Source organism: Anthonomus grandis, chromosome 5 (assembly GCF_022605725.1).
Source record: "Anthonomus grandis grandis chromosome 5, icAntGran1.3, whole genome shotgun sequence".
Taxonomy (NCBI): domain Eukaryota; kingdom Metazoa; phylum Arthropoda; class Insecta; order Coleoptera; family Curculionidae; genus Anthonomus; species Anthonomus grandis.
Window position 1 is genome coordinate 25539643 of NC_065550.1, and position 27295 is coordinate 25566937.

A 27295-nucleotide genomic window follows, 5' to 3' on the forward strand; every position below is an offset into this window, starting at 1 on the left:
TAAAAATTGTATTTTTTTTTGAAAATAGAACATTACATTTTCAAATTTATAAATATTTTGAGTTTTTATGCCAGCACATCTAGTAAACATCAGTAGCTTTAGACTAGACCAAAACAAAGAGTTATTTAAAAAAAAACTTCTATGATTTGTATTCAGTGGTTGGTTCATGCACCAGTTTTTTTTTTCCTAAAATAAGAAAAAAATACTTTTTTTTTTATAAACATGTTTTTATGTAGCAGTTAATAAATATTAACAACAACAGATAGTATTTTATTTCTGATTTATTTCCTTAATATTAAATGGGTTATTTGCGAATAATTTAAAATCCAAAATATTTCGACTTTGTATTGTTGTTTTTTTGTAAATGGGAACCAACAGTGCTAATGCCAAAAGAAATTTTAGTCGTTGAACACAAATAAAATCATACGATGCCAACAATTCTTGAAGGGTGATTAAATGATTTATCTGTCTTAAATATTAAAGCAGACAAAGATTTTTAAAGTAATATTGGATAAAATTAGAAAAATTAAAACAAAACGTATGCTATGATACTTATATAATATAATATATTCTTTAGGTAGCTATTCGCTAACAAAACTAGGCATAAAAAAATCTACTTAAATCTGTTTATTTGTAATTTATATGTATCTACAATTTGAGTAATGAATACATAAACGTTAGTAATTATTATTATTATTTTGCTTTGCAAAAATTCTGCTCCCTCCGTCTTCAGAAGCTGGGTACGCCACTGCTCATTTGAACATAACAGGAAACGCATTTTACCTTATAAAACATGTTTATTAAAAATACACCTAAATTACAATAAATTCTACTTATTTCCATATCATAACTGCCGCATTAAATTAATGTTAAATTATAGATAGTTTTAATTGATCAAGAAATATTCCGTAATGAAATCTCAAATAAAAGTGCTGAAATAATACAATAAAATCTTAACAATAAGTCTTTGCAATATAGAGAAACATGTTTTTGACAAATCTTGAAAACTATACTTGTAACACTCACTAAACACAATCACTTTAAGATGTTCTATGAATATTTTTTAATATTCTTGATTGTAATTATTAGAAGACGTTTCAGAAATATTCTCTAAAAAATATGCGAATAATTATTTAAGAATATTACAGGATTCTTCTAAGGAATTTGGGCGTGACGTAACAACAGCAGTTTCAAAGTGGCAAACGGGGAAAAGAAATTCAATTATTAAAACTAACACTTCAATCAAGTCAAAGTCACGTGACGTAATTTTTTTTCTGTAATTTATAACTTTTAATTCCTAATATTTTCCTTAATTTGGGCGTGGCTTTTTTTGAACACTATTAAGTCACAGTGACGTGACGGAAAAATATTAATATATCCATTAACAAAAAAAATTATAGAAGGAAAATAGCTAACTACAATAGCTATTTATGTATCAAGGGCATTGTAAGGACGATAATGCCCGGAAGGTGGAAATAGTAACCCAAGGGCCTTTGGCGGACTTTGGCTCGAGAGCTAGGCTTCCGCCTGATGGGTATTAAAGTCTAACAATGCCCGTGGTGCATACAATGCTTTATGTTTTACCTAAAAATTGATTTTTATGAACAAAAATAATTTTAATATTAATTAAAAAATAGGGTCTACCTGTACAGGTAGGTATACGTACATACCTACCTACAGAAATTTATCAAGTGACTTGCAGTGATTATTTAAGTTTGACTTTGATGTTTCTGTCAGTTAGTCAGTTGGCATTTTTTGTTTAAATATTTGCTTAAAATGGAAGAAATTCCACAAAATATAAGAGAAAAGGCCATAAAAGAGACCGAAAATCTTTTGCCAGTTAAATCAAGGCAACAGTATGATCGGGAGTATGGCATATTTGGTATTTGGAAAGATGCCAACGCAATTGTTCAAATAACCGAAACCGTTCTTATGGCATATTTTCAGAAACTGGTAAGTTATTGATTTTATTTTAATAGGTACATATGTTTAACAAATTTTAATATTTTTAGTCGGAAAAATACAGTCCGAACTCTCTCTGGACCAAGTATTCTACCCTAAGGTCTACGTTAATGGTCTATAAAAATATAGACATCTCGCAACACCATCGTCTCATATCTTTTTTAAAAGTTAAGTCGAAAGGATATGTCCCGAAGAAGTCTAAAGTTTTGGAAGGAGAACAAATAATAAAATTTATTAAGAAGGCTCTAGATGATATCTACTTGGTACACAAAGTCATATTGGTAATAGGTGTTTTTGGAGGTTTAAGACGAGATGAGTTGGTCAAAATGACCATTGATGATATTGAAGATAGAGGAACGGTCTTGGTTATAAAGGTACCAGAAACTAAAACTTCCAACTTCAAAAAGTTTGACTATCATTGAAGAAGATTTAGGCGCTTTAAATTTAATAAAAAAGTACGCAGCATTAAGACCAGCTGGAATAAAGGAGCAAAGATTCTTTCTTACCTATAGAAAGAGTCGCTGTCCAGTACAACCTGTTGGAAAAAATACCATAGGAAGCATCCCAACATTGATAGCAATATTTTTAAAACTGGATAATGCAGAAGCTTATACCGGTCACTGTTTGCGTCGCACATCGTCAACTTTACTTGTTGAGGCAGGTGCTTCGTTTGAAATGCTAAAACAACATGGGAAATGGAAAAGCTCTTCAGTAGCTGAAGGATATATAGAAGAAAGTATTTCATCCAAAAATAAAGTAGCCAAAATGATTGCCAATTCAGTTAATTCCGAGGTTAGTTCCGTATCGACTATTGTAAATTCTTTAATGGACAATTTACAAACTATACAAAATAGCGTTAGTGCTGCCACCTCTACCATCACAAAAAACACCGACCATTCTATAGTGGGATCAGCTACATTTTCCGAGACATTTCAAAATTGTAATTTTTATTTTGGAAATAAAGTTTAATTTTTAGTATTTAAAGAAACATAATTTTTTGTATAAAATGAATGTTTATTCTTTATTATGAAAGAAATAAAATTGGATAAGCAATAAAATTTCCGGGCATTATCATAATGCCCGCTTATAATGCCCTAGGTGTGATAGCAGGTATTATTGCTACCATAACATATTCCGTTTCTAAGGTATTATAAATCAATAATAGATAGGTAAAACATAAACAAGTTTTTCTAGCAAGTATATTTTCTAATCTATTGTTCAACCGAAAAATAACAGTTTCAAAATGGCGAATGAGCACCATCTCATATTTTTAACCCATAATTGTCACCTAAAAAAAATGCGCCCCTGACTTTAAGATTCGAAGAACCTCCTAAACATTTCAGGTATATTCTATAATAATTATCTCAAATTATTAAACTTTTAGAATATTACTGGAATATAACTCAAGGGTCACTGAGAAACATTCTTCAACCAATAATTTTGTGTTTAGTGGGCGCACTCGTTCCCTAAAACCAAAATACCCTTCCAAAAAAACTCCCCTTAAGGTCAATTTAAAGAAATCCAAGTCTGGTACATCTTCCTCTACAACTTACTTGAATTCCCCAAATTAATTTCTCATAACATACAATAAGGTCTAGACTCAGTCTTAGGTAAACATCTGGCTCTAGCTTAAACATCTACTGTCGTAGCAGGTGATTTTCTCCTGACGTATTTGTTAAAGTAATCGGGTCTCCAGCATTTACATGAGCCAGGGATCAAGAACCAATCGTAATAAAGTCTGACTTGGAAACAACCGAGAGCATCGATCCCATCGCAATGCATCGGACGAGTTGTAGAAGTCGGTTCTGATGCGCCTGGCTGTAATCCAGCACGTTTCTGAAGATACTGCTGATAGTTCTGGAAATCTTGAACAGATGGTGGTTGTGATCCAGCTACTGGGCTTCTTTGCGGGTTGGTTTGGTCAGCGTTACTTAAGATGGTGTCCGGATAGTAGATTTCTGCTACCAAAAGACTTGACCACCTTGGCGATGAAAGACACCCGCCATCCAAGTAGTGACATCTGGACTGCAAACACCTATTAACGTTTATTTATGAACGACTATAAAAAATCTAAGAGTGGGAGATGTTACCTAGTAACTTCAACAGTTTGAGTGAAGTATCCTTCATAAGGAATCTGCACCACGTATCTCCAAGTGCCTTGGTAGTTCTTAGCAAATACTGGGGTGGCATATTCTACTTTGGCAGGACAAGGAGTCGGTGGTCCTTCGTACCTTGTGGGGACAACATCGTCCCTTCGTTCTAATGGTAGATGCTGGACCGGGGTGGGTTGATTGCTGGACTCTCCATTAATTACGTTGTATAATGTGCAAAAAATCCCGCCTTGGTCGCAGAATTTACGACCTTGTCTATCAACCGCTTTGGTTGCGTTTTGTAGAGTAGCGGTTTGGTTGATGGTAGAGTCTTTTTTTGTTGAGCGTCTCACTCTGTCACTTCTATCATTGTTACTTGTTTCATACGGATTTAATCTGGAGAAAACAGAAATAATGAGGCATGGATTAGGTTAAGTAATAAAAATTATTGCAACTTACGAGTTCTGTGAAATATAATCTTCTTGTACTTGAGCCACTTTGGGTAAAGTTTCATCAGCTTTCAAGATGGGTAAGGTTCTGCTTAGGTATTTTAATGTCATATTTCTAATAAGCTCACTGAAAAAAGTTTCATTAATTAATGGTACAAAACAACCAAAAAATGGCTTACAAAGGATAAGCTGACCCCAACACATTTTGTCCCATAGGGTTTTTAGGGATCGTACCCTTATTCAAGTCTCCGCATAAATTAAACAGCGCAGAATGGGGCGATCTGTTTAAGTCTTCTTTGCAGTCTGCAAGGGTGTAACTATAGGGTGGAGGTCTGACACGTGGGGGTTCAGCATTTGGAGATTCCACGAAAGCATAATAGCCCTCTGGAGGTTCCTCTTGTGATTCGTCCGCTTTGGTTGGGGTCATGGTGTGTAGACAAATCTGAAAAAAATTCAAAAAAGTAGTCAATTTTTCTCAAAGAGACCTCTTAATAATAAAAATTCAGAGATTGGAGGGACACAAAGTCAATGGTCTCAAATTATGTTTATTTTTTAAAAACGATTACACGTGTTTCGCCCTAAGGCATCGTCAGATCGGTAATGCTATTGGATTAATACAAACATTTAAGTTAAAACAAAAATAAATACATACAAAATAAAAAATAATGCTGACGTTCACATTAAATCTGGTGTCAAAGCTAAATAAAATAAAAATATTAAGTATTTGTTTTTGTTTTAACTTAAATGTTTGTGGTGTTAATCCAATAGTTTTACCGATCTGACGATGCCTTAGGGCGAAACACGTGTAATCGTTTTTTAAAAAATAAACATAATTTGAGACCATTGACTTTATGTCCCTCCAATCTCTGAAAAATTATTTTTGTTATAACCCAATAACTTGGCCTAAAAATCGATTTTTTTGTTTAACAGACTGTAAAAAATAGCGTTTTAGCAAGAATGACAAAGAAATGCATATTTTATTATAATATTGTTATGGCTATTATATTTATGTAAAATAGTTTACGCTCTAATTGTATTTTAAATAATAGGTAAATGTGGTTGACACGGTTTATAAAAACACAGAAAAATATTCTTGCCAATCAAACTGCTATACGAAACCGCGGTAAAAATTATTTCCGTGACAAGAAATATTTCGATAGCTTAATAAATTTTGGTTACTTTAATTGTTTTTCTTTTTATTGTTGCCAATTTGGTTATGTAATTTCTATGGTTCGTTACGTGGCTTCTATGTGCAGGTAGCCTTCACAATCCAGTGACCTTAAATAAAACGGTCCCTAGCTGACAGGTGACAGCCGGAAAGCGTGTAGACAGCATACTGCGGCCTCACTGAATAGCGAATAAATTCCGATGTTGCCATAAAGATAAAATTTAAGGAACTAAAACTTTAGGAAATTAAAAAAAGTATTTTTTTGTTGGTGTCTTCCGTATTTGCCTCTTAAAACTATGTTTTGGGTATTAATGTAAATTTTTTTATTCATAAGGGATTTTAATTTACCTTTTTATCGTAATAGAGGCTATGCAAAATGCGATTTTTTAAACAATTTTAAATTCACAACCTTAGTCAACACCACTCAGTGCATAATCGCTTGGAAAGAAGGTTGAATTTAATATTCTCAAACATGATTGTCAACAATTTAACTAAATGCGGTGTACTACTTGTGCCTTGATTTCATTGTCACATTTAGTGTTTTACATTCGATCAAGACTTATTAAAAACTCATTTTTAGCCTATGCAAACGGCGATTTTCTTTTTTTATATGACCTTATACATGGTATGGACTAAGCAGATCTAGAGGGGTGCTTAGATGTGGATATATACGAAAGCTGTATGCATACATTGATCAGTCCAATACCCAAAATATAGTCAAGGAATGCTTTGCGAACAAATAGGTATCCTAAGGGTTTCTTTACTTCTGAGTTTATATTTAAGATAAAATGTAAGAAGTGTCTTCATAGGCAGGTCAATAAATCTGCAAATGCTTTGGTTTAAGCTTTACAAATAATTAAGATGAGAGGTAAAACAGCTAAGTAGGGAGGAAATAAACTGACTACGTTTGGGTATCTTATGAAGGTGTAGACATAGTGGCTGTCACGATATTGCAGATGTTTTTGCAGAATACTTTGACTCTGTTTTTGACACTGAATCAACGGAATTTTTATTATTCAAAAATGACAATTGAGATTATTCTTCAAAGCATTTAAAAACTAAAACCAAAACAAGCCACAGGTAAGGACAATATACCAGCATATATCATATATTGTTAAAGGACCTGCAGAGAATTTTTTTGTGCCTTTCATACTAATTTTCTAAAGTATTTGAACACATGCTTTACAATAATTTTTTAAATTACTTAAGAGATAGGTTCCATTCAGAAAAATATGGGTTTTCACCAGTACAAGTTCAATGTGTCAAATTTGTGTTCTTTTACAAGTATTGCAGCAAAGGTCATAAATCGTAAAACTCAACTGGATGTCATTTTTGTCGATTGCGTCAAAGCTTTTGATCAATTTGATCACTATACAGGGTGTTTCAAAACTATGGGATCAAACTTCTGGGGGTTGTTCATGTTCAGTGCAACAGAAGAATCCATTTAAGTATAGGAACCCATGTCCGGAAATGCGTCACTACGCCACTATGGCCCTAAGATGCGTTTAAATTTATAAAAAACATTAATTACCTAAATAGGATCTGCTGCATTTATTTTTACCTTTTGTACATGATAGATACCATAACAACAATTGTTTAAAATCAACGCTTATCAATGTCAATTCTCAATGTCATGTTTAAACATTTTATAGCTTACAATTTTTAAACATTTATTGCTAATGGAAGACTTTACCAATCAAGAATTGGCGGATATACATTTGGAATACGGAGCAACAAACTGCAATGCACGAGCAGCATCGCGGTTGTATCATTAACGTTATCCCGAACGACAGCATCCTGGATACAAAAAGTTTATTGCGGTTCATCGGCGGCTCGCTGAGACAGGCATGTTTAAGACCAAGATACATGATATTGGTGTTGCTCGAACCGTAAGAACGGTGAAATTTGAAGAAGAGGTGCTTCAGCGAGTTGCCGATAAACAATCAAATAGCACACGTGACGTCGCTAAGAATATGAATACGAGTAACGCTTCTGTCTGGCGGGTACTACACCAGCAACAACTTCATCCTTACCACTTCCAGAAAGTTTAGGTATGACTGCACCCGATTATCATCCTAGAGTTCAATTTTGTCGATGGCTTCTGGATCACATCATTGCACAACCAAATTTTTTACGATATGTTTTGTGGACCGATGAAGCCTCTTTCACCACAGACGGTATTTTTAATAGTAGGAATAGCCATGTTTGGGACGAAAAAAATCCTTATGCAGTTTTTCCAAGAAAACATCAGAATCGTTGGTCTGTCAACGTATGGGCAGGCATTGTTGATGATTATTTAATCGGGCCATACCTTCTACCGGAACGGCTAACAAGACCTATTTATCTGCGTTTCTTGGAGGAAGTTCTCCCAGAACTCGTTGAAAATGTTCCACTAAACGTTAGACAGCAAATGTGGTTTCAGCATAATGGAGCGCCGGCTCACTTTGCTGTACAAGTACGCGAGTATTTGGCTCAGCGGTTTGGGCACCGTTGGATTGCCAGAGGTGGAGCAGTTTCTTGGCCCCTAGGTCACGCGATTTAACGTCGCTCGATTTTTTCTTGTGGGGACATGTAAAGTCTTTAGTCTACGAAACTCCAGTAGAATCAGAGCTAGACTTAATTGGACGAATAACAGCAGCATTTGAAATCATTCAAAACGAGGATCAAATTTTTAGTGTAGTCCGTCGAAATCATGTGCAGCGTTTAAATCGGTATATTGAGGTTGGAGGAAGACATTTTGAACAATTGTTGTGATGGTATCATGTACAAAAGGTAAAAATAAATGCATAAGATCCTATTTAGGTAATTAATATTTTTTCTAAGTTTAAACGCATCTTAGGGCCGTAGTGGCGTAGTGACAGATTTCCGTACATGGGTTCCTGTAGACCCCTAGAAGTTTGATCCCATAGTTCTGAAACACCCTGTATATTTATTGAAAAAGTAAGCAAATTTGGTTTTGCTTCAGGAGCATATATGTTCCTGAGGTCATACCTTTCCGATAGGTTAAATCTGAAAATCAATCTAAATGAAAACCTTATTATCTAGATAAGATATTAGCCTTTCAATTTAGATTTATTGATACTAGACCTCACTTGAATTAGGCCTCTATTATATGGGCACCACAAGTCGAACTCAATGTTAATCTGATTGCGAAAAGGTTCAAAAACGATTCTTAAGGTTTTTTTTATGTCAGAAAGTTTGGTACATACCCATACATGATTTTCCATAATGATATGTTAATTTGTTTTAAAATTCAGCGATTCGATAATAAGAGAAATTTGCATTCAGCACTTTTTATCTATTATGTTGTTAATCACATTAAATATAAAGACTGCTTTCTTATAAATAAAATAATAATAGACTGTTCTCTACTAATAACACTGATTATTCACCTATAAATAAGTGTGATATAGAAAGAATTAAGCGTGGTATAGACTTTTGAAACTCTTCTGTAAAACAAATAAAGGGTGCTTTTAAACTAAATGCGTAGTTTGGAAAAGCTGTTAATTTCGAAAATTTTACTTAGTTTATGTATTGTGTTTTTGTTTACTTGTTTTATTTTGTCTAGGTTTAGTTTTAAATGTATGTAGTATCATTCTTTTCATGCAATAATTCTTAAATGTGTATAAAAAGTGTTCCTTTAAAACCCAATATTATTTTGCATTTTAAAGGGAGATAAATAAATAAATATTTTTTTAATTAAAGGAAAACCAAAAAGAAATAAGAACTAAGGTCTTTTGAAATTTTTTACAATATTTGAATTTTAATATATTTTATTTTTAATTATGATTTTTTTCTCAAAAAAAACAAGTGTTATAAAAATTAATTAAATATAAAGAAGGTTCAGAAAAAAACATAAAAGTTTCAATTGAAATTATTATTTTGTTGTATTTATAATTTTTTAGGCAAAAATACGTACGGTATAAAAAATATTGTTAATATAGGTATAATCCGAGAATATGCACTTTGCACGTATAACATTCCAGTCACGTCTTTTCTTATAACATACTTTTTTCCTTTTATATCCCAGATTGTCTTAGAACATTGTATTGTAGGTATAGGTGTATATATACTTTAAAGGCGAGGTGGTACGTATAACCCAAAATTGTATATCCAATAAAAACCAGTTGTGTAGAAAAAAAAAATAAAACTTAGACAAAGAAAATTAGCATTTTTATTTACAAACCCACCTAATACAAATTACGAAATATTCTTATTAACAACTCTTTGTCTAATATTAAGTATTTAAAATCAAAAGTGTTAGTAGGCGGGTACCAACTGCACATATTGACCTACGCCGCATTAATACTTACTACACGTCTTTGAAAGTGTGACTTGGACGAAGATTTAAATCCGGCTTCAAATTAGCATCGAGCCCATAAAAGAGGAAGGCCAGTGCTAAATTTTACACAAATAACCAACGGGCAACGGTAAATGTGGAATTTGGCTTCATTATACAAATACGTAGGCATCGACACAAGTAATATTTATTAAATTTTCTTGTAACAGTTCTTTTTCGATGTCATCATCCTCTCATGGAACTTGTTAGTTTATTAATGGCATTGGGTCATATGTTTACTTATCAATTCAAATTCGGAAATCGAGAGAGGGAAAAATGGCAAAGAGTTACGACTTTATTAGGGATGGACGGGTCTCCTTAGATGATATCAAGCAAAAAAGTCCTTATGAACCTATGTCCTAAGAAAACTTTTTTTTGATGAATTTGACACCCTTATAGATATTTTTCTGAAAATGTATTTCTTTCTTGCAGTCTTCATTGACTGCATCATATGACCTAAATATGGATGAACTGATCACCTATAAGAGCGCAGGAAAGTATAATAAACATTGAAGATCATAAACACGCTCGTTAACCGTCAACCCACAAACAAATCGCGCGTGGCATCGATGACCCACATGCAAGAGACCTTGGAAGAGATCAACATTTTTTGGAGGTCAATGGCAGGATTTTATACATAAGTAAATTTTAATATGATAATTTCTTATGTAAATTGTTTTGTATATGAGTTTTTTTTTATAATTTTGCGACAAAATTCCTGATTTTTTTTCAGAAAATATGGTGTCTACCCAGCACGTGAATATGATCAGAACTACTTAGTTTAGTGTTTTTAAAATACTTGCGAAGACCAGGAAAACTCCTTCGCACTATGTTAAAATTGCTCAAGAGGGATATTGACTGAGCTGGTATTCTTTACTATGTTCAACATCGATTTATTTTTAAATTCTCTTATTTCATCTCGAGGTACATAGGTACATATACTGTAGGAAACCATAACAAATACAAACAATTTAAAATGATAAAAATAATTAGAGTTTTGATGTGGTCTTGAGGAAATTTATTTAAAGTGGGTTTGAATGTCAATTTTTATACATTTTATCATTTTAATCCTAATTTAATTATTTTTTTTAGTATTATGTTATTTTATAAAAATTTTTTCAGTTTCAGTATGTGTAAATGTCTATTTAATTTTTTATTTCTACATTTAATAATTTTAGTTAAAGGTTATAATAATTCTTATTTTATATGTATTGTTGCTTTGTGTTATGTTGCTGTATCTATTGTGTATATCACTTACTTTAGGATATACCTAGTAAATTTGTCTTTGAATTTGCACAATTTTTAATTTTATTTTTATATAATATATTAATTTTATATTTCTTATTTTAAAATTATTTTTCTGTAGTGTCGTTGTAGAATAAGTTGCTTGAATATTAAAATTAAAAAGGAACAGTATTATTATTATTATTATTGACAATTCGTATTTTATTCGTATGTATTAATGACAATGGTTTCTATTAAATAAAAATTATGATGAAACCTTTAAAATAAAATAGAGTATAAGGTAAAATAAAAAATTTTGATTAAAATTAAAATATGGCAAAAAATAAAAATTAATTACATGTTGAATAAAGGTTAGGAAAATAATTTAAAAAATGTGCATTTTTGAAAATATAAACCTTTAAATTTAGAAAAAAATGGAAATTGCATTTGAAAATTTGAATTTTTCTTAAATGTATTTCTTATTATAATATTTGAAAATCAGTAGTTTTAAAAATTAAAGGGGACAATAGATTTTTTGAATAAAGAAAATGTATTTTACAATTTAAAAAATATATATTTTTTTTAAATTATTTGTTGGGATTATGAGTATATGAGTCAAATTTTATATTCGAAAAATCTAATTTTCTAAAAAAGCTATAATTTCAAGTAACAAAATAAAAACAGAATTGGTTTAATGATTAGTTGCTCATAATTCGGGATCATTTGTGTTCTCTTTCGGATATTGCGAAGAGAAATCCGACACTTGTTAATGTTAATTTTAATAAAGGATACAGAAAAAAATACAACAAAGTGTAGAATGGCCTTTTATTCGGTTAAATAAATACACAAATTACAACTCATAACTTATAAATCCCTAATTTGAAATACATAAATTAATACTTTTCAATTTCGTGTTTGTGACCCAATATCTTCAATATTGTGGAGGGTTGTTGGGTGAGGGCAGAAATAAAACAGAAACCTGTTTATCTAAATGTCGACGTTTCGACTTATATTAAGTCATCCTCAGGACACTAAGTCTAGGTTTCTTAAGTTATAATTAAAACACATTTATAATAGGAGCGTAGAATTATTTTTAACATGGGTTAAATTGTAGGTGTTATTGTGGGCAAACTAGAATCAACAATGATTTTATGACATTTAGGTAAACAGGTTTCTGTTTTATTTCTGACCCCACCCAACAACCCTCCACAATTTAAATTAATACGTCTCGCCATAATCGAGTCACGTCATAATCTCTACTTGTCAATCACTTATGCCAACCTAACAGTTTCGGCCTAACCTGACTAAAGATCGACCCGATCTTATCAATTAAAAATAGAAATTACACAAAAATTAAACCTTATTGTGTTATGTAATTCTCAGAATCGTCTTCATTCTGGGAATTATTGTCTCTTACGCTGCCTTTATCCATGATACCGTCCTCGCTTGACCATTAGATTTTGTCTTACCCTTTTTATTTACTAAAACTATAGCACTGCAATAGGGCGAATCACTCTCTCTAGTTATATTTTGTTTTAATAGGTCATCAATAATATGCTGTAACTCTAATTTCTCAGTATATGACAACTTTCTGGGCCTAAAACTTATTGGCTCTTTACTATTTACAATTAAATTTATTTCAAAATTGGTTTGGGACTCTAAAAGTTTAGTGGCATTAAAATATTCTTTATTGAACATTTCTTCAACTTCATAAAAAATTTTTGGGTCTAACTTGCGGTTAATATTCAATGGGGTTGTCTGAGGATCATACTCAATTAAAAGGAGTTCTTATGGAAAAGGATCAGCATAAGGGCGCTCTATAATTTGTACATCACTATCTAAAGTGATCTTTAGACTTTGCAATGAGGCAAAATCTCTTCCAACAATACCTGGGAAACACATTGTTTCATTCGAGACAACTTAAAATGAATCGTGAATTTCGAAAAGGGCTTATCTCGCAAAAACGTAATTTTCCAGGAAAAGCTAAAAACTGAATTGCTTCTGACAGATTTGAACTACGAGAATATAAATTTTCCTAATATTCACAACCTTTGTTTGACATCTTAACCTTGCCAATTTTTTTTCTTTTCAAATAGGTATACATGGAGAAAATGGACTTTAGAATTTTCCGAGATGAGCCGTTTTCGAAATTTAAACACCACTTGAGAGGTTATATAATCACAAGAACATTAATAAAGAAACTTCAACTTTATTTTTTAAAGAAAGATACAAAAAACTAAAAAAATCCTTAAAGATCAACATTTTTGTTGTTAATTTATTTGGAAAATAATAACAAATAAAAAGTAACTCTGCTAAAAGTCTTGTTCGATGTCAGCTCCTGCTTCTCTGTCAGTAGTCGGCCAGCTCAAAATGCTATCGTAAAAGTTATTTATTGGCAGTTTTAAGGAGTAGCATGGAAAGTCTTCAACAGTAGGAAGATTAGCACAAATACCTTTAGTTTTTGAAAGGCTAAAAGTTTCAGTATTAATTTCGCTGTCAATGAAGGGGCGGCATAAAACTTCTCCAGGCTTTTCTGGATTAAAGTCAAATTCATAAAAAGTTGAAACTTGAAAAGATACTTTGTTTTCTTTAGCAACTTTTTTTCCATGGCATCTTTCTGATAACGGTTTTGCTTTAAAGTGTACTTTGCACCATGCCTTGACATCAATGATATCGGTATAAGTTATCGTTTTTACACAAAATTTGTCTGTTTTAGTGCTACTGAGTATTAAATTCGTATACTGCTTGTGAGTAAATAAACGATCTTCTCTTCTAATCTTAGGCTTTATGGTTGCAAAATCTCTATCACAGTCATTAAAGGAATGACCTCTTTGGGGAAAATAAAGAAAAACTTTTAAATTTCGAGTAAGTGACAAAGCGATAAGATATTTTATTATGGTATTATTTTTATTTTGCCCAGGAACATTCTTACATATAAAGTCATTTAAAAACGAAGCTACTTCGTTTGGTCCCTTCAACGCTTGGCCCTCGTGATAGGAATACAAAGATGCCTTCCCCGTTTTCAAATTATGTACACAGAATTCGTATACCCAAAGTTGGCGGTAATAGAACACTTCTTGGACTGGAAGTACTGGCAGTGGTAGATTCTGCATATAATCGAAAGACAATCCGAAAATGGTACTGCTGTTCTCGTTACATTTTTCTGTAATAGCTTTGGCTTTATTAAAAAACTTCGATGCCCGACGCTTATGTATGATTAGCTCCGCACTGGCGACCCTCTTGGCATTATCGTTTAAATGGGGATTCTTCAGCTTAACGCTAATTTCATCACATTTTGAGCACACATCAATTTGTGGCCTACCAAATGCCAAGTCAAAATTTACATTGAAATAATTTCTAAAAAACTGATAATTTACTTTGCTTTCTGGATATTTTGCCGAAAATCTCTCATGCAATATTGTCACATTCAAAACAGATGATAAGTATTTTTTTACAATGTTATTTGAATAGTGAATTTCTTTAACAGGAATTGACTCGATAAAGTTATGAATTAAAGCACATGTTTCTGCGGGCATTACATTGCTTCTAGACCCGGCAGGTTTTCCTCGCATATCGTGGGGGCTTTTATTTGCAATTTTTAGTAGTCGAATTCTCTTTATTCTCTTGTCGGTAACACCATGCAAGTTTAGAAAGGCTACTTTACATACTTCTTTTCTATTTCCATCTGCTTCGATAAAATACTTATAAGAGGAACTCTTTGGCTTACTAATTTTATCTTCTTGACGTTTAGAAGTATCCACAGGGAACGCCTCCATCAATCCTTGAATATATGTCCTGTTCATCTTTGGTATTAAAACCATTTATGCGATTCAATATTGCTTTTTTGGCATCATCGGAAAGATCGAAACATTTTCGAATGCACCTACAAAGATAAAACTATTTTTTCACAAAATCATTTTTGTATATATTATATATTGAATATAATATCTACCTACTAAATAAATCATCCAGAAGGACTCATCTCATCAGCGAGATGAGTCCTTTTCGAAATTCACGATTCAAATGTAATGGGTGCACATAAATTATTAAATATGACCTTACCATTAAAAGTACCTATAATATCTAAACTTGACCCATTTATGCCATAATATTGATTTTTGTAGCAACCACTCTTAGTTATACATGCACTAGGTAAAAATTGTTGCTTTACGAGACTTATAGGACTACTAGTATCTAACATTGCTTCAATATTAATGTTAGTTAACAAAGAATTTAGTTCATACATAAAAGGCAAATTAACTCTATAGTAATTATGTTTCGAAGGTACCTCAAACTCTGTTGGTTGAAGTCTTAGCTTTTCGGTAGGGGCTTGGACAAGAGTCTAAAGCTAACAACTACAAAAGCACATATCAATGCAAAGATAAATTACAATGACAACTTGATTCACAATGTATAGAATAAATCTAAATGCACATGCGATATGATAAATTGTCACACAAATTCTCTGAAAAAATAATAACAAGTCTGAGTTCTGTCAACGAATTTAATGAGTTTTTTGTTATTATTATTTATTATCAACAAATCATGCTAGTATCTCTTTAGCATTTATTCTTAGGCAATACTCTAGCAATACTTTTTAAAATAAAAAAAAATCTCCTTTATTGAAATGCGACATTTTTCAAAATATATAAAGAATAACAATAGCAAAGATTATTTTGGTTTTTGTGTAAGACTTTAGAAATGGTTGAAGAATTGTTATTATTCTCCATTACAAAATTAATAAACCGATGCATTAAAGAATCTGTATTTTCCAATGTCTGGGAGAGTGCTTTGGTGATTCCAATTTTCAAGAAAGGTGATGAAAATGATATTAGGTTTAGATCATGATACTTGACTGACGATTTGTTTATATGATTTATTAAAATAGACAAGAGTTATGTCATCTGCATATAGCTTAATACATCATGTCAAATAAAAAGGTTGTTTGTGGAATTTATATATAATAAAAAAGAACATTACTCGTATCACTGTCCGCATTGTTAATGCTTAAAAAGTGTTGCCTTTCTTTTAAATAATTCTTGAACCAATCCAAATATGAGTTTCGTATACCCAAAAACACTAGTTTCTTTAAAAGCATTTTATTATTCAGTGTCAAACGCCTTACACAAGTCAAGTGACACCAATGCACAGTTTTGCTTTCCATCTACCTCCGTTTGTATTTCTGACACAAAATCTACACCTGCTGAACTAGTGTCATTAGACCTGCGGAAGCTATTCACCCGATGACAAAATATTGTTTTCATATAATAAACCATCAGTTCATCATGAATGAATCTTTCTAGAACCTTTGACATTATAGGCAAGAGTGACATCGATCACACGTCAATTATTGCGGTCCTCGCTAACTTTCAGACCTTAAGGGACTATGCCACCTTCTATTGATTAATTTATCAACTTGCAAAACACATCTTTTCTTTATGTATGCATGGTTTTACTGTTTAGGACCACCGTTATTAAACCCAGAAGCTTTAGACTTTGGCTGTGTCAAGGGCAGAAATAATGCGTTTAATCAACTTAGGAGTGGCTGGTTTCAATCTAAACACCTTATTGCACAATAACTCATTTGATCGACTAATATTATACTTTGGTAGCTTAGGAGCTAGTTTTCTACTCATTTTACGAAAAATTTGTTTATGTAATTGCATAATTGAATCGGTGAGTGGAAGAAGGGTCCAAGTGACCAAGTTGACATTTCAAAGTGAGACAGCCATCTTTATTAAACGACCTCCTTCCATCGAATGAGCTCAAAAACGGTCCAAAATTCAATACCGTTACCCACAATCAGCCCCCTGTCGAAACAGACTGAGCGGAAGAACGGTCCATGTGGAGCACTCAATGGCACAATGAACCGTTGCGACTCAGTGGGCAATATGTGTGCGACTGCGTCAGCTGTTTGTTGTTGTCGTTTTTAGAGATTATTATTCATTTGTTATCGAACTATTACCGGGTTGAAAAACGAAGAAAATAATATTTAACTTTTGGAAATCAAAATGGAAAGCGGTGATAGTGAAAATGTAAGTGATAGAGGCAACGAGAGTAATCAACCGCAAGGCAGGAAAATGAAGAAATGAAGAAGGTGAATCTTACATCAGTAGTACATCGGGTAGCATTAAAGTGGCTAAGAAACCTGGCCCCCCTTGTATGTAAGTACCATTTTTTTTTCTTTATTTCATAAAATACTTACTCGCTATAGAACTCTATTTAGATGTCTCTCTCTAGACTTACCTAACTGTACTTAACATGTATACGTTTCTTTTCAGATGTAAGCTGAAGGGCACGGAGAAGTTTTCCGAAGAATTTAAAAACCATATTATTGCAAAGTTATATGCTGGTCAACCTAAGAATGAGCAGGATACATTCCTAATAGGTCTTATAGAAGTAAAACCTTGCAAAAAACATAAACCCACCGAAGGTAATGTTTTTAAAAAAGTAGTACATTCTCCTTTTTCGCATTGAATAGTGAGAATGAAAGGGTCGTTATTTGTAAAAAAGCATTTATTAGTCTTTATGCGCTATCTCATCACCAAGTTCAACGATTAAGCCAATTACTCGCAATGGGAAAAGCTCCTTGTGACATGAGAGGAAAACATAATACAAGACGTCATATATTACCTCTAAATATACTTATCAAGATTAAAGAACACAGAATCATTTTTCAAAAAACAAGCACATTATAGTTCAAAAACTATTTTTTACTTAGATGAAACAGTCACAGTAAGGGTAATGCATTCCCTATTTCTTAAAAAGTATCCAGAATTAGGAAATAAGGTAAAATATGAATATTACTTAAAATATTTTAAAGAAAACTTTCAACTTCGCTTCGGACGACCCCAAGTTGATGTCTGTTCTATTTGTGAAGAACTAGACACTAAACTCAGAAATCCCAATCTAAATGATAATGCTAAACGAGTGGCAGCCGCTGAGTTAATGGTTCACAAAAGGCGTGCAAAAAATTTTTGTAATAAGTTGCAAGACGTTCAAAAATTATGTCAAGATAACCCACAAGTGACACTCTTTCCTTCCTTGTGACCGCCATTTTAGTACATTAAAGGGGTTAGTCAAAAAGCACGGCAGGGTTTATCTTCCAGAAGAATATGAAAGCATGATTTTAAGAAGTAGAATCACCAAGCCATTTGAGTTTAAAAGGATCTCGTACCACGATATTATTGACTACAAAAACTGGTGGCCACAGTATTATAAAAAAAGCTGTAAGCCTATCGAAAAGAGAAATAACAATGTATTCGGTGTTTCAAAATATTGTGAATTTACGTTTGATGCTATAACTCCAGGTCATGTAACAGTTTCTGACTTCATTGGCGGTGCATTTTCCTCCAGTTTTAAACTGGTTAAACCGAACGTAAGGCCAGAGCTTCCAAATGACAAAGCCTATTCCGAAACAGTACCTATTAATGACAAAAAAATCCAGGACCTAAAGAAAGTTCTACAATACGTTAGTGGTGAAGATTTAGCATTCTATTACCATATTATTTCATGGAATGTTACTACTTCTGAAACTATTGAATAAAATTTATTGAGTTCACCTTTATTATACTAACTCTTATCTTATATTTCTTAGAATGCAAAAAAACAAAATAAAATAATAAATAAAAAATAAAAAGTTTCAAAAACATCTATTCAGTGGAAAAAGGGTCCAAAATCATTAAATATTTTTGCCAAAAAGACCAGTTTTCAATGTCGTTGTAAATGTTATTTTTCTATAAAACAACTTCGGGTTAATTAATAAACAAGTTACCTGTAAACACTATCACGAAATTCTTCTTCCTAATTGAAATAATTAATTTTTTTTATTTCCTGGAAAATGTGTATTTTCGCACTTAGACCCTTCTTCCACTCACCGATTCAATTCTCTTTTATACTTTAATTTGAACATATAGTTTCATACGTCTGATGCATTTTTTATTTTCATGTTTTATTATTTTTTGTAAATATTTGTGAGACATTTTTAAGTATGCGTTTTTTGCCTACTTCTGTAGTCTTTGGTAATAATAATCCTGCAGCTTTATGGCATTTAATACAGAGTTTCTAGATTCAATATAGATTTGACGACAGTTAACTAATTTGTAGCCACTTTTAGGTAGTAAAACTTATAGTTTTATGTAATGTAATTACAAAAAGTGCCTGTTACAAAATCAAATTTTTAGTACCTTATTCTAGTAGATAAGTACTTTTTTATGTAACATCATATTAAATAATAAAAAAAATCTGTCAGCGCTCATTATACTTTATGTAACTAATTATCGTCTTTCTTTGCCAATTCTCACACACACATCTTTTTAGTCGCTAATTTACTAATGGTCTTCACAATTTACCTGAATAATGATATTTTACCGTTCTTTTACGGTACCGTCTGTACTCTATTGCGCAGCTTTCATACCCACTTATCGTGATAATTTTCTCTGTCATTTTACTTGATGAGATATAAAGTTTTAATTTGGATAATTTTATGTTATTACTCTTCTATGAAAAGAGAAAGTACATAAGTTACAGGTTTTTAAATTTTGCTAGAAATACAAGATGTTCTTATAAAAACTTTTTTAATGCGAATTACAACGGTCATTTTTGAAAAAAGTAATTTTTATCTTATTGGAACTAATACCTAAATAGCCTCAATTTTTTTGCTTTTTGATGAGCAATCGTTTTTAGTAAATAATCCGATATTTCGATATAATGGGCAAAAACATATTTAATATCTGCTACATAATATTTTATATTTTTTTGGATTTCAGTTCATAATTTTGACTTGATTTTGTTACAATATTTTCTTTTTTAATAATAGTTAAATCTAATAATTACAAATAATATAGTACGTGACTGTTTTTGTTTAATTTAATAAATTGTATGTTTTTCCTATCATTCGCTGAATTGACATTGACCATCATCATTTGTAGCTCTCACTTCTTGGTGGGTCTTGACTGACTGCACGATCATTCTTCATCCTTCTCTATCTTGTATCAATTTAGGAACGTATCCTATTCCCATCGCTGTCAGATCTGCAGCGATGATGTCTCTCCATCCCATACACTCCCCATAGATCTCCGCTTTTCTGGTTGTCAGTGTACTAAGAGTCGCACAACTCAAGTCTATGAGATCACATAAGAAACGTAGAAGCACGGCAAAGCACAAAAGTTACAACACATGACATACTTATCAATGAGCAGAATATGTGATAAGAATAACAAACTGATGGGTAATCAGATTAATAAACTGGACACCTCATTCAGATATTTATTTTTCCAACAACAAATATCTCGAAGAATCTTGAATTTTTTTAAATTCTATCTATTTCTAATTCTAAGTATTTGCAGAATTTTAATTCTTCCAGATAGATGAGTTTTTATATAGGCTTAAGATACTGGTTAATAATTTTAATTTCTGATTATATTATCCTGAAGATAATAAATAAATGACTCAAAACGTCGACAAAAATAAGGAGCCTTATAATAAACTTATTTTAGTAGGTATAATTTTCACATTTGTATTCATTATTCTCCCCAATGGAAAGACCTTTAATTGTTATTGGTTATTTATTATTAAAGCGATCTTGAACAATTAAAACGATTTATGTATTCCTATTGTATTTTTAAAGAGATATGAAAGTCATGAGTATTTTTCAGGAAACCAAAAGACCTTCTTGTGTTCAAAATCAATGTCATTAGGTACAATTCATTAACTATGTGTCTCGAAAAAAGTGTAAAAAAAAAAGAATAATAGGGAAATTTATTAATTTAACTTATTATAAGATTCTATAGTCTTTAGGAATCGAAATTGTTTTATTAGAAATGACCTTTTTTCTTACATCCTTGATGAGATATGAAAAAGATGAAGATAATAATGTCAAAGCTAACCATTCCTGATATCAACTATTATTCTAGTCACTCAGCACTCGATCTCTATCATCATTACCCAGTTGATGTTATTAGAAAATTTTAGGAAATTTACAAACGTAACATAAAGTTTTTTAGCATCATTTTATTTTCTTCAAAATTTTCACCACACATTTTTTACTTTAAATATAGAATTTTTTACTATCCATTTTTATTTAGGTCTTCTTTCTTTAAAATAACTGTTATATCACCATCTTTAAGTTATTTCTTCACGTTCTTTACTTATTTTTGTATAATTTTATTTCTTTTAAATATTTATTACTCATAAAATAGACCTTATCAATTTTTTATTCCATGCATTTCAATACCTCTCTTCTTCTTCTTATAATTCTGATGTTGGGTAAAGTCCAGTTCAGAGATCTATTAGAATCTTTGATGTGTCGCAGATGCCGCACTAAATAGTTCGTGTGTCTATGTCGTATTTATTTATACATGTTTAAATGGCAACATTTTATATAATTTATCTATGAAATCAATATACGTAAACTCCCATGTTTTACACTATTTTTTATTTTTCTTTTGAAAATGTCCATTTTTAAAAAGAAAATAATATCAAAAAATTGACCGCGGACTAAAATCCAAGCATTTTACAAATCATTTTAAACACTCGCAGCACTCCCAGACTTGTCGCCTCTTTTTAGCTAGTCTATTAAACAAAGATAAAACACCTGCGATCTGGCGATTCCTACTTTAGGCTGTGCAAGTGATTGTGTATCTCTTTCTATCCCACTGATTTTGAGGATTACGGGGCCGTACCCAGATAAATTTTTGAGCTGTTTTTGTATTACTTTCGTCGTGTTTTTAAAGAGATCTTTAAGGATGAGTCTATCGCCTTTAATAGTTGGGAGGGGGTCATGCGAGGTTATTATTTGATGTGTTTTACCGGTTTTGCTTTTAACACGTATATGAAAGTAAAGAATTTAGAATTTGGCCTGTATTCGTCTACATTTTTTGCAGTTTTTACTGTGAGAAAGTGTGTTTTTTTATTTGTATCTGTGGATTTGTTTTCATATTATACTTAAAAACCTTAAAATGTTTCGATTCTGGAAAAATAGGGCAAATGAAGAGGACAGTGTTTGTGCCGGCTTATGGAGACCGTGGGTGCACAAGAAAGACAATAATATTTATGGTGAAAACAATAAGAGTGATCTGGACAGGGGTTTAGACTCAGATAGTTCTGATGGTTGATTTTCTAGTGTTGAGGAAGAGGCCAGGGAAGTAAAAGCTACAGGGGAAAATCAAGGGGTTTTAAAACGTAATTGTTTAGTACAGACGCCAAACAAATGTGTTTAAATGTCTATAACAATATAAGGAATGATCCTCAGATCACAAATGATTATAGTGCTTTGCAAAAAACAGCGTTTTTAACAGGGGTTCCATACAGTACAATATGCTATTTTGTAAAAAAGGGATTAAAGACAGAAAAAAGAAAGATGCAGAACAATCAAAGGGACTTGACATGGATATTGCCAAATTGCTAAGGGAAGTTATATAATAATACACTTATATATATATATATATATAAGTGTATTCTAAATACAAAAACAATGAGGTTCCAACTATAGAGATGGTTAAGGACACCTTATCAGCAAGGGACAAACATTTCTTAGTCTCAACCTTGCCGAGATACCTGATAAAACCTGGATTTAAGTTTAAAATGGTTAACAAAAGGGCTGCTGTAATGGAAAGTACTAGAATTGTTAGGTGGCGTATAGAATATTTCGAGAATATTAAAAAAATTCGGGAGGAAGAAAAATCATACACAGAAAGATACACATGACACGGCAAAAAAGAGTTGGACTGATAGTTCTAACAAATGTGTCCTAAAAGATGTTCCACCAAACAGGGCATCTCGGATGATCATTATTCATTTTGGTTCAAAAGAAGGTTGGGTGAAAGATGGGCTGAAATTGTGTAGCAAAAAAATAGAAGAGTGCAATGTGGACTATCATAGAAACATCCAAGCAGATATATTTGAAACCTGGTTTGAGAAAACGTTAATTCCAAATTTAAAAGAAAACAGTGTGATTGTTATGGATAATGCATCATACCATTTAAGGCTTTCTGAAAAAATCCCAAACACATCTTTACATAAATTGGAAATTGAGACATTTTTATTAAAACATGATCTCTATATTCATGAATCTTATACAAAGAAATAATTATTGGAAGTTGTAAATACCAAATCAGGGGAAAAGCAATATGTAGTAGATAATATAGCTAAAAAGTATGGTCATACTATCCTCAGACTACCTCCATATTATTGTGTATTTAATCCTATCGAGTTGATTTGGGGACAACTAAAAAGGAAGGAAAAATAAGTATCCAAAATTTGATAAAAAAGTTATAAACTTGATTTTTTTTTACAGCTTACTGCCTCTATTTGTCCCTCAGCGATACAATACAAACTGTTTCTTTCTGCATTCTCTGGGAAAAAGTCCCTTTTTCACCATAGTAAGACAACCCTATGATTATTAATTAAATAAGTTTAAATTTTTTTACAGTATTTTGTTCATGATTCGTCTTACAGAGACACTATAAAACCAATTTAACTATTTTTTTTTACAGTTACTGCCACACTTGTTCTGTTCCAGAGAGGCAGGAAACAAAAAGGCTATTTTACATCTGAGTAGTAATTAGCGGCAACAAAGAAACTGGTTCTTTCCATACTGGAAGAAACTGCTAAAGAAAAAAAGCAAAAACACAGAGTTTAGAAAATTGTATTAACCTATAGGACTAGATTCAAATGAGTACTTACATTTATAAAAGTATTTAGTATTCTCACTGTAATTTTAAGATTGTGTATAAGATTTTTACTTTTTAGTATAAGCATTTATTTTTGTTAATTTTCATTTAATCTCTTCTATTATGCACAATAACTAAATACGAGGCAAACAAATTAATAAATATTACATTCAGGAAATATGTAAAATTTTGCCTTAAAAGACAAACCAAAACATTTTACCCTTTTGTGTCAAGGAGTAAATCTTTAATGCCCACAGAATAAATAGGCCTAAGTAATTCTTACCACCTATTCTCTCATCACTTATTATAAACACCCCACTGATGGCGCTAAAAACTAAACTTACTAAATTAAAATTTTTGGTTAAACTAATTTTACGTACTTAAATCTTATAGTTAAGTTAAAGATTATCTTGCTATCAACTATCTTGAATTTCTAACTTAATAAAACTAAACCCAAAAATCCCGAATAAAGTTTCAAATACAAATAAACTTTAAGGCCGGACCTGTGCAACTTTTCACGCTTGAGTGGCTGTGAATGAGGTCAGACGTCTAACAAAATAGTACGTGGGCGCATGTAGTCAAATTTTACGAATCAAATGTATAAATTCTTTTAAAAATGCTTAAAACATTTATTTATTAAATGGAATGATTAAAGATCGCTTAGAATATTACTTTATGACTCTTTTTACATTCAATTTTGCGATTTAAGCATGCATGTCATGTGACAATACAAGCAACACCGGCACACGGACTATTCGCGGCACATCAAAGATTCTAATAGATCTCCGAACTGAACTATATCATATACACCTTTACTTTTTTCATTGCACCCCGAAACAACTCAGTTGTATCTATACCAAACCAGATTTTAAGGTTTTTTAACCATGAGATTCGTGTGGGTAGAAACAATTGTTTTCCTAATAACTTTTATTACATTGGAACATGCGTTCCTCATATATCATAATATCCTCTCTCATAAGATCCTTTCCCATTTTGCCGGGAACCTCGATATTTATTTTGAGGTCTGTCCATGGTATTTTCAATATTCTATTATATAATCATAATTCAAATGATTCCAATATTCTTTAATCCGTAATCTTAAATTCTTTCTTTAACCCGTAAAGCAGGACAGAGAACACGTAAACGAGCAGGAGTCTTATCTTGGTGTGGAATATTAAGTGATGGATTGTAAATAAATGAATAGTCCTGACTTTTTCAATTATACTTCGTATTTACTGCGAATGATCCCATTGCTCGTTCACCAGAGTTCCGAGGTAACAATACTGCTCAATCGTTCTGTTTTTGATTAATTAAAAGCTGACAATCATTAGCTTTGTCTTTTTAATATTAATTTTAATCACTGTACTCTGCATAACGAAAATCGTTCGCTGTTTCTCCATACAAGGATATTCCTGAATCTGTGTGTTCTAATTCTTCTCTAATATGAATTCTGAACCACAACGGGGAGATAATGCAGCCTTGCCTTATACCTTAGTTACTTCATTTCCTTCATTGTTCTATTTCCAATTCTGAAAAAAGCTGACTGATACAGTACAGATTGACTATTATGTTGATGCCCCTTTCATTCAGGCCTACATTTTTCAGAATTTCAACCATTTTCAATATTTTAGTCTATCAAAAGTTTTCTAGTAGTCTAAAGGACATGCAAACACACTACACTTTACATGCCTCTAAATCGCTTAAATAAAACTTGGATGCTTCATATATCTCGTGTTCCTATTACTTCTCTGAAACCAATCTGTATAGGTGTAATTTCATCTTCACAGATCCTGTAGCTTCTTCTGTGTAAGATTGTTAGAAATAGTTTCAGTAGCTGGCTCATGAGACTTATCGTTCAAAAGTCGTTACACATTTTTAGCTTCTGACTTTTTAGGTAAGGTGATTAGCTCCGATGTGAGTTATTCGTGGGGAATCTAACTAGAACTGTATATCTCATTAACCACATTTTTAACTTAACTTAGTTTGAGAGGTTCGGGTCTTGTGTTGTTGTTCTACGTATGTTTTTCATGCGTCTTTCAAGTCAGCAACATTAGTCATAGGGTTTCTCTCGTTGTTAGTTAGGACGATGACATGTTTAAGTACTCGTCCCAGTTAACTCTTTAATCTTTCGGTGTACGTTGAAAGTAACAATGCCTATATTAACAGCAATTTTAGAATGTCTTTGAAATTTTTTATAATTTGATCAGTTTTGTTTCCCGTTTGATTCTTTCTAGCACTTAAAATGATCAAAGACTAAATATTCCATTTTCTCCTGTAATTGCCTTTTATCAACAAATTTCTTCTTTTTCTCTCTTAATTTCTAAGTTGTCAATCTTGCAATTACTCCTAATGGTCCTACATTTCCAATTCCAGTTTCTTTTTCTAAATTTCTACTCATCCAGTTTCCAGGTCCGAATTTAATATTGCTATTTTAAACTGTCTTCGGGAAATGCTATTGAAACCTCATTTTCTAGATGTTGTCGTCAAGAACCAGATTAACAATTTTAGAGTAGCTCCTGATGATCTTCCATTCCAGATCTTAATTTAAACATTTGGTGTTATAAGTATTTGGGAACTGTTGCCAGAAACTTCTTTTAAGCCTTTTTCTAGAAATGCCATTGAGTTTTACTTTCTATATCCAGTTTTCAAAAAGAAGGTTGCCACTTTGAAACATCTGATAGTATTACATTTCCCATTTCAATTCTAAGAAAGTTCGGTTTTTTGCATTATCGCCAAAAATGTTTCTATGCATTTTCCTGAAGATATTTTTCTTGACCCAAAAATAGTCCTTTGCCGCCTTCGAGATTCTAAAAATGTTTAACATTACGTGATTGAATAATCCCGATCTCTAATATAAAAACACCCAAAAAAGTATAATTATTTTATTTATACCCTGATTACCGTTCAAACTTACACAACAATTATCCATCTACCGTGTAATTACATCAATCTTCGATTAAGGCCTACGCTATACTTTTCCGTATATAACAAACAAGTGACGTAATTGACGTATATCGTACTTTGTCGGTATTTGAAAAGTACCAAGTGAAAGAGGAAGAAGGAAATGCTGCTCGTAATAGTGTCAGCTCGTTGTGGTGACCCACATTGGTTAAAAGAAAATATTCGAAACAATTTGTTTGGTTTTGATTGATTTAAGTAAGTTATGCAAAAAACTATATTAAAGAAATATTTTAAAACTCATAAAATAGAACTAGTTTGTAAATAAACCTGTTATAATTAAAATTGTTGGGGTCTTCTTTAATCTTGATCCTTTTGAACCAGACTGTCTGAGATAGTTGAGAGTCAAGTCTTGTTTTAGGCAGTTTGTTGTGAAGATTTCACATTATATATTTAAAAAAATTGTAATCAGGTATGTATTTAAAAGAATATCC

General features: G+C 31.8%; 1 protein-coding gene across 1 annotated transcript in view; it reads right to left on the reverse strand.

Moving 5' to 3' along the window:
- Positions 1–539: 539 nt before the first annotated feature.
- LOC126736491 (uncharacterized) overlaps positions 540–27295 on the reverse strand; it is a 31978-nt gene continuing 5222 nt past the window's right edge. Inside the window, exons 2-5 of the mRNA XM_050440868.1 lie at positions 4681–4943; positions 4512–4628; positions 4053–4448; positions 540–3997 (exon numbers count right to left, since the gene is read on the reverse strand). Of these exons, the coding sequence (XP_050296825.1) occupies positions 3592–3997; positions 4053–4448; positions 4512–4628; positions 4681–4943 (1182 nt within the window). The 3' untranslated portion in view covers positions 540–3591. The remainder of the gene's footprint in view (positions 3998–4052; positions 4449–4511; positions 4629–4680; positions 4944–27295) is intronic.